At 29.3% G+C, this 8,613-nt stretch overlaps 1 protein-coding gene across 6 annotated transcripts; it reads left to right on the top strand.

Moving 5' to 3' along the window:
* The first annotated feature begins 583 nt into the window (after positions 1-583).
* LOC132936675 (heparin sulfate O-sulfotransferase) lies at positions 584-6,037 on the top strand. 6 transcript variants are annotated; one of them, XM_061003443.1, is made up of 8 exons: positions 584-1,058; positions 1,139-1,264; positions 1,409-1,745; positions 2,051-2,250; positions 2,341-2,420; positions 2,491-2,727; positions 2,871-3,031; positions 4,856-6,037. In XM_061003443.1, exons 3-8 carry the CDS (start codon positions 1,562-1,564, stop codon positions 5,149-5,151), a joined length of 1,158 nt encoding a protein of 385 aa, XP_060859426.1. In that variant the 5' UTR covers positions 584-1,058; positions 1,139-1,264; positions 1,409-1,561; the 3' UTR covers positions 5,152-6,037. The 6 variants fall into 6 exon arrangements, with proteins under 6 accessions (XP_060859426.1, XP_060859425.1, XP_060859424.1 ...); XM_061003442.1 differs by having other exon boundaries at positions 1,139-1,268; XM_061003441.1 differs by having other exon boundaries at positions 1,120-1,264.
* Positions 6,038-8,613: the final 2,576 nt, after the last annotated feature.

Below are 8,613 nucleotides of genomic sequence, written 5' to 3'. Positions count from 1 at the left end.
ATATGACAATTTACAATGATTGAAAAAACATAATAATCCAAATAACATAATATCGCAGAGCATATAAAAACAGATAGTGCACTCCCTATTCGGGACATGCCCTCAAAAATGTAAGCAAATTGCAAATCAAAATGACAAATTCTATAGCTCAAATATACCTCACATCAGTACCACCAGTCACCACTAATATAAAGTTTTATCACAGAATAGATGAAATGTTGTGATATATAGATTTCATCTGGTTTAATATTATTATTATTATCTGTGATATCGGCGAGCACGTCCAAGTCAAAGCGATAAGCGCTAGCGACGTCGTAAATTGCCGGTCGCCAGGACGTCCTGGTGTTGGCTATCTTGTCGATTCATATTCATCACGATCTATATACAACCGTGATATTCATGGCTCATGCACAGATTTATTATTATTATTATGATTCCAAAATGTATAATATTGTTATCGCACAGTGATTAGCACTGTTTGAGATAGCATTCTAGATAGATTCTAGATAGAATATATTTTAAACCGTGGTGCTGAGTAAACGGTACGACAATACTGGCACTTCGGCTTCAAAACTAAGTACCTCTTTTTTTCTCACAGATTATAATTTAAAAAATATCATGTAATTGAAAGAAATCTATATTATCTATGGCCTATCATGGGTAAGGCCTTATATCATATTATACTACATATGATATGATCATTCTTATATTATCTATGAGTATATTATGATCTAAGGGATATCATGATCTATGGCATTTCTTTATTATCTGTATAGTAATATCCCGCCACTGATATCTATACTATACAGTTGAATGCATTCTGCTGCGATCGACGTTATCAATGCCGCCGACGCCGTATCACCGTTGTCGTTACAAACAATAACTATTAACTATTCATTTTTGCATTTCCGCACTAAATATTTAAATCATACCTAGACATATGTAAATATTAAATACCTACAGCTTACGCAATAATACATTTATTATTTTTATCACTACAGCCGTCCGTCCGCAGCAATAAACTAATAATAACAATTTTACTTTATGTTTAATTACCAGTAAGTAAACGATTTTCTTTGCTGACCGACACGATTTTTAATTATTGCTATTTTCAAGTAGAAACAATTTATAACAATAGCGCACGAGTTAACCAAACGGGATCAAGACTCAAACTATCTACACCACTCTACAATCCTCACTAGATTTGTATCTATGACGATCGTATTATTATTGTTGTTGGACGTAGGGGATACTTCAACAAATGGTGAGTAAGTGTAATTTTTTTTTTATTTATCTAATTTTTACTTACTTTTATGAATACCGCTATTTACACATTTTAAAATACATGTTTTTACTATTCAGCAGTAAGTATTTACAATCTCTTAATATTTTACTATTGTGTTTATAGTTGTTTTCTGGAAGTTTGTCGATTGAAGTGATGGAGGCGGATAACCATGTCACTGTGTTCACACTACAAAATTAACAATTGCTACCCCCTCACTACTGTTGAGACTACATAGACAGCAAAAACAATTTAAACACTGTCCACTCTATTACCACAATGTTTTTCAGGGTCAGACATCAGAAAATGGTACATGTGTACCTACTTGTACTTGTGATACTAGGAATTTTAGTAGTATTGGGTGCAATGATTGCATACCACGCATTGTTACGTGAACAACATTTTCAAATTCAAGTAGCTGTAGCCAAGTTGGCAAGTGGCGATAGTAATTATCAGCGTTTTGGTAAGTGTACATACTTCTATACCAGTATACCTATTACAATATAATAGCCAATAGCCATAGGTACTCATGACAAAATAGATAGGTATGCCAGCTATTCTGTCATACACATCTGGGTATACCACTGCACACTCTGTCTGTCATAATTCTTTGCAAGGAACTACAAGTAAATAGATGATATAATAAGTAGTGAGCTTCCATAGAAAATTATTGTAAAATTGTTGCTGTTATACCATATCTATTTTGTCATGGTAATAGTGTGATTTTTCACATCCACGTGAGTCACTATCGATATGTGTATATCACAGATTCATCCGCCTCACAATACCACCAAAACTCTGTCATGATTCTAGAAGAACAAAAGCCTCTGGTAATCTACAATAGGGTGCCCAAGACCGGATCCACAAGTTTTGTCAATGTGGCCTATGACCTGCATTCCTATAATGCATTTCGGGTCCTTCATGTCAATGTTACGGGCAACTCACATTTGCTTTCCATCTACGATCAGGTATAGATCATACTGCTATAACCTTATTCAGGAAACCCTGCCATAACCATCTAAAACTTGGTATTTAAATTAACAATTATTATCTTTCAGTTCCGGTTCATTGACAATACTACACGTTGGATGCGGCCCGCATTTTATCATGGCCATTTTGCATATATTGATTTTGAGAGGTAATATTTAAATCTACTTCTGAAGATATAAATATTATGTTTTAGTTACACTTATTGATTTAATTTTAAGATATGGGTACAAGAAGCCATATTATGTTCAATTGTTACGCAAACCTTTGGATAGGTTGGTTTCGTATTACTATTTCCTACGGTACGGTGATGATTATAGACCACATCTAGTGCGCAAAAAGCATATGGACTCATCGACAACATTTGATGAGTGCGTTGAGCGTGGTGGATCAGATTGTCAAGCAAATCTTCTGTGGTTACAAATTCCTTTCCTATGCGGTCAATCAGCCGACTGCTGGTTTGTATAATATTATTTTTTATCATTAAACTGATGCTTTACTAATGTGAATTTATCACAAATTTTTTCAAATAAAAATGTTCATTTATTATTCCCAACGTCTTTTAAGTTTACTGTGTGTCATAAAAAATAATGTTTCATAGGATTCCAGGAAGTGAGTGGGCATTGCGACAGGCGAAACGTAATGTTCTTGAAAAATACACTTTAGTTGGAGTCACCGAACAAATGGGAGAATATCTACAGATGCTTGAACTCGTGATTCCTGGTGGGATGTTTCGCAATGCTTCTGAACATTTCAAACACAGTATGTATACATGGTCTATATTTTATTAGGTATTTTGGTTGTATGTGGTGTACCGCACATTTCTATACGTCATACGCAGTATACCCTGTGTTTTTTTATATTTAAGGTTGTTGAAAGTGTGTATTTTTTTTGTGGTTAGACCAATAAACGGAAGAAAAAAATATACTGCCAGAAGTCCAATTTAATTTTGAAAAAATATTTGAATTTCTTTGCTTCTTGTCTGTATTTTGTAGGAAATTCATTTTTTTTATATTATTAACATTAAAATAACAGTGAATTTTGAATAAAAAAAGAAAATTAATTAAACAATACAACAAATCGAGAATCAATTTCCTATATAACCTAGAAAAGAGAATTAAGAATTCAAATATGTTTTCAAAATTAAAATCAGGCTTTTGGTATTGGGTGAATTTTTCTTGGTCTTTTTGAGACTTATGGTCACATGAGAGTTGAAACTAGAGGTAACAATTTTAGACATGTTGCTAAAATACAAATGTACACAAAGTTAGTATACTTAATGTTCACGTGTAATTGATTCCTGAAATTAATGTTCCTCAAATAAAAATTATATTTATAAACAATATACCTAACCTAACAATTTGTTTGATTAGACTAATTAAATTGTTGAATTCATTTTGTCTTAAAAAAGCGATTATTTAACTTTTTTAAATCTAAAGTTAAATTATCGTGACCATAAAGTCATTAATTTCAGAACTTTAAATAAATTATGTTTTTAACATATATAATATATCATATAAGTTATAAATGTATAAACTTTTATTTATGACATAATTATATTTACACATTTACTTAAATAACACAAACTTATACATATGAAACTTTAGTGTTGAGAACTAATACACATATATCAAAAATACACGAATTACACATGTAATAGGGACCACTAGTTTAAACTATTTTGATCGCAAAATCTAGTGACGTGTGACTGCGCTTATGTACGTTACGGATTCCCAAGAATCATAGCTGTAGTTTATCTTTAATTACATAACGCGTTCAGGATACTCATGCACCCCCTAATGTTTACAATCATGCAGCACTCACGTTAGATATAGAATATTGTCTAAATCTGACCCCTTTCAACAGCCTTAATTAAAATATCAATAAATACATAAATGTAGAAATAATAGGTAAAAATTTAAAAAAAATGCAAAATTTAATATATAAATACTTATTTTTATCTAGTAAAAAATCATTCAGTAATATACAAATGTAAAAATCACAGTCTATTATCTAATTATTTAATTATAAATACTTTAATTTATTTTTATTATTTGTTTTACATTATTAACATTTCAAATATATAAAATATTATAATTATTAAAATTATTTATAAAATAATAATTATCAAAAAATATTTAAATGTGTACTTTTTATAATTTTTCTGACGGCACCATCGTTCTGATAAATATGATGACTGTAAAGATGGTGATGTACCATGCATTTTTTTTTTATAACTGTATGAAGTCTTAATTCTCTCAACTTTATGTGAGAGTACAAAATTTTTCTTTTGAAAGCCAGTGTCCACAAGAAGGACTAGAAGGATTATCATTTTGAATAAGTCTATATTCCTTTAAAAATGTACAATAGTATTACTTTGACTGGATATTTAAATTAAAATTTTTGGCTAACAACTTTAATTAGGATAAAGTGTAATCATTGCTTTCGTCATTCGGTAGATGCGTAATAGATGACAAGTTTGCGGTAGACCGCATACGACAAGAATAACTTTTATTTACTGTGTATGAATTTCAGTTCCATGTATGATGTATTGTTGTATGTACTATATTATATAATAATTCGTAGGCTCCAAGTCACATCTAAGAAAGACCGCTAAGAAATATCCTGTCTCTCGGAAGACGATACAAAAATTTCATGAATCAACTGTTTGGCAAATGGAAAATGAACTATATGCATTTGTTGCCAGAGAGTTTGCTTTTGCATATGCTAAGCAGTTTCCAAACATTTCATCAGGACTTTCTGGTACTATGAAAAAACATTTAAAAATTAGTGCTATACCACCACCTAGTTTCCGATATGAAAAAATATATCCAAAGCCATCAAATCAACAGAAAAAGAAAAAAAACACTGCCCGTGTGTAACAAATTTTATTTTATGAGCTTTAATAAATGACTATACACAGTAGTACCCATGATGAAAATAAAGTACTACTTAATAATATTTTTTAATGTATTTATAATATTATGTACATGTATATCTTAAATCCGTCTTGTATATTATTATTAAAGTATGTTTTCTACATTTGTATTGACGCCAAAAGTTATTATTTATAATGTTTAATTTGTTTTAAATGTTATCTGTTGAATGGTTGTATTATTTTTGTGTCTGTATAAATTTAACTTGATATCAAGTACCTAGTATAGTCAAAACAGTTATTTTTATACTAGTAGAGAATAATAGTTATAGAACAACCAATATTGACTGAATTTGTAATATTTATTGTTTGTTAATTTATACTTTTTATTATTTGTTCTTGATAAGAAATAAAAATAGGGATTTAGATGTAAGACTTCAATGTTTATTTTTTTCTTTTACTTAAGAATTGATTTTAATAAAAAAAGAAGTAAAATATTATATAATGTATAAATTGAGTCAAAACCATAACTTATTTTGATGAATTAAAAATTCCTTCAATCAATGAGACTGATACAGTAATATCAAGATATTATAACATTATTTTAATTTAACTAATATATTAAATTATATATTTATATACCATGAAAACATTTAGTCTTATACCCTTATGTAATATTAATGATTTCAATACATTTTATGTTTTATTTATCAAACTCATGAGATTCTAAGGGACATTATGTACGCAATTTTTTATACACTTGAATGGGACGACAACTACTTTATATTTTATAAATTATTTATAAAAATAAACTAGGTGATAATTATAATTACTTACACAGTTATAAACTGATTAACACTATTTTTTTTAAAAATATTCTGTTTACATAATAAAACAACACTTTTGAAAAATTATCTTTCTTACAATTTTCATGTTTTTTAATTTATAAATATATATATTTTTTTATCCCTACAAATGACTCAAATTACAAATTAGTAGTTAGCAGTTACAACTTATAACTTTTAAGTATTTTAAGTAAAGTAGCACAAGGGACAGGGGTACTCACTACTCTGAAATGTCGGACCACTACTCTGCAAATAAATTTTAATTTTTTAAAATGATTATACTCGTTTCAAAATTACAATAACAAAAAAGCCTATGTGAGGCCTATATGAGGCTTCTTAAAATTAATGACCACACATAGCTGTTCTTATGTCAGATATCCATTGTCATTATGTCTCATTTTGTGTCATTAATTATTTAAAAAAGAAAAGGGGCATGTTATGGTACCACTGTCTTTCAACGTGTTTATGTGTGTGGGTGTCGAGAGCTAGGACACCATATATATTTTTTTTGTAACGACCATACATAGCTGTTGACGTGTCAGACATCACACATCATACTATTTCAAAAAGGTTTTTCAAAAATGTTGATCTATTTATATTTATATATATATTTAAAGATGGTACAAAATTTGCACAGAATTGAAAATTTTAAAGAAGACGATGTAAGTACCTTAATAACATTTATAACAGAAATAAAACAATAAGTTAAAATTAAATTAACTTTTTAACTCGTTAATGCCCAGCCTTGCATTTACCCATTTAATAATTGAGTTAATAAACTTTTAAAAACTGGGAACTGGTCTACGGACGTTTCTGCTTCGATCCTTGAATGTTTCATAAAGACTTTTATTTGAAGGTTTTCATTATAATATGAATTTGAAAAACACATAAAAAAACATAAATCCTTCAATAAAAGTCCCATCTTTATGAAACCTTCAAGGACCATCAAAAAGGTTGCTGATCTTGTGCAATAATTGTAATATGGGGTAAAACAGAAGCGTAATTAGGAGGATGGATCCCCCCAAAACTTTTTTTTTACTGTTTACATTTTGATCAAAGTATTGATAATGACCATTCATGTTTGCTAAAAACGTATATCCCCCCCCAAACTAAATTCCTAATTACGCCACTGGTAAAACAAGCAAATTTTGATTAGGGTCCGTGCGCCATAATATTCTTTAATAATCGCGTACCTAGTTTATCTGTCATTAATATTTGTTGGTACATTTTTATCTATGTCGGTCGTTCAAACGTAATTATGAGTTCGAAATCGCGAAGTAATGTATAATAACATATGTAATGTATAAAGTAATGTATAAAATCGTTTAAGATAACCGGGCCCTTTAATAACACGTCATTAAGAGGATGCTATCCATGCATTTGTTGTCTCTATCTTACACACGTACGACATAACAAATTTTCGTTCACTAGTTTCAATAGTGTGCTGTTAGTTTTAATGAGTGATTTGACTACCTAATTATCAATTTTTTAGATAATAACATTATCTGTGATTAAGCGTTGGCTTTTATTCGGTATTTTAATTTTCAAGCGAGATATGAGCATTTTTAATTTTTTATATTTCACATACCCATATTTTGCTTGAAAATGATAATTTCGAAAAATCGGCAACGCTTAAGCACAGCTAATGTGCTTACCTAAACGTTTTATAATAGATCAATTCACTCTAGTATCAAAACTAACAGCACACTATTGAAACTAGTGAACGACAATTTGCTATATCGTGCGCATGTAGGACGAAGACAGCAAATGTATGGGTAGCGTCCTCTTATAAGACTAATACCATTATCTGTTTTGCAAGGTTTTTCTTTCTTTTTACTTTTTAGTTCTGAAATAATTTGTTATAAGCTTAATGAAAAATTGGTTAATTGCATTTTAAAAACATAATTTGTTCAATAATCAAAATTGTGATCAGTCATGTTAGTTGCACCACAACAATGAACCACAACTAACTCTACAGAGTTATATATTTATTTAAAGCTATATATATTTGGATATCTCATATATCATCGTCATCGATTGTCGTCGACGATAAACGATAATGATAATTATTGATTACAATTTTCTTGGTAAATAGGTAGTAATAATATTTTTGTATAATTAAATAATTATACAGTATAATTTGCATATATGCTTTGTTATTGACTTAAGCTAATAGTGATACCGACTAGAGATGTATCTTTTCGATCTTCGTCGACAATAAACCGTCTCCTGGAGAAAAAAACATTTAATCAACGAAAACCGATACCAAATTGTCTGTAAGGCATAAATGATAAATATGTAATATTATATTGTTATAATGTTAAAGCAAATCCACCATGGCATATTATTTTTATTTAACAAGAATAATTATAAGTAGAAACTAGAAACAAATTAAGAATTAAAAGTATTCAATAAAATAGTAATCAATAGTAAAAAAAGGTGTGTAAGTGGATGTCGATCTGCTGTACAGTAGGTTACAAGTGGGTCACTGTAATGGCCGATGGTGTTAAATTTGAATTCAATGATATAATATCATTGTATAAGAAAAACGATTCTAATCGAAAACGGTCAGTTAGACTATGATATTACCAAGTATATTTGATGATATTATTGTGAATAAAGTA

The sequence above is a fragment of the Metopolophium dirhodum genome, chromosome 1, assembly GCF_019925205.1.
Source record: "Metopolophium dirhodum isolate CAU chromosome 1, ASM1992520v1, whole genome shotgun sequence".
Classification (NCBI taxonomy): Eukaryota; Metazoa; Arthropoda; class Insecta; order Hemiptera; family Aphididae; genus Metopolophium; species Metopolophium dirhodum.
This window is presented reverse-complemented; position numbering and strand designations above follow the sequence as displayed.

Excerpts from the sequence above, each read along its gene's own strand:
- LOC132936675 (XM_061003443.1), top strand. The coding sequence starts at position 1,562 with ATGTTTTTCAGGGTCAGACATCAGAAAATGGTACATGTGTACCTACTT. Across the intron at positions 2,421-2,490 it reads GCATATATTGATTTTGAGAG|ATATGGGTACAAGAAGCCAT; the intron begins GTAATATTTAAA and ends TTTAATTTTAAG. Across the intron at positions 3,032-4,855 it reads TTCTGAACATTTCAAACACA|GCTCCAAGTCACATCTAAGA; the intron begins GTATGTATACAT and ends AATAATTCGTAG.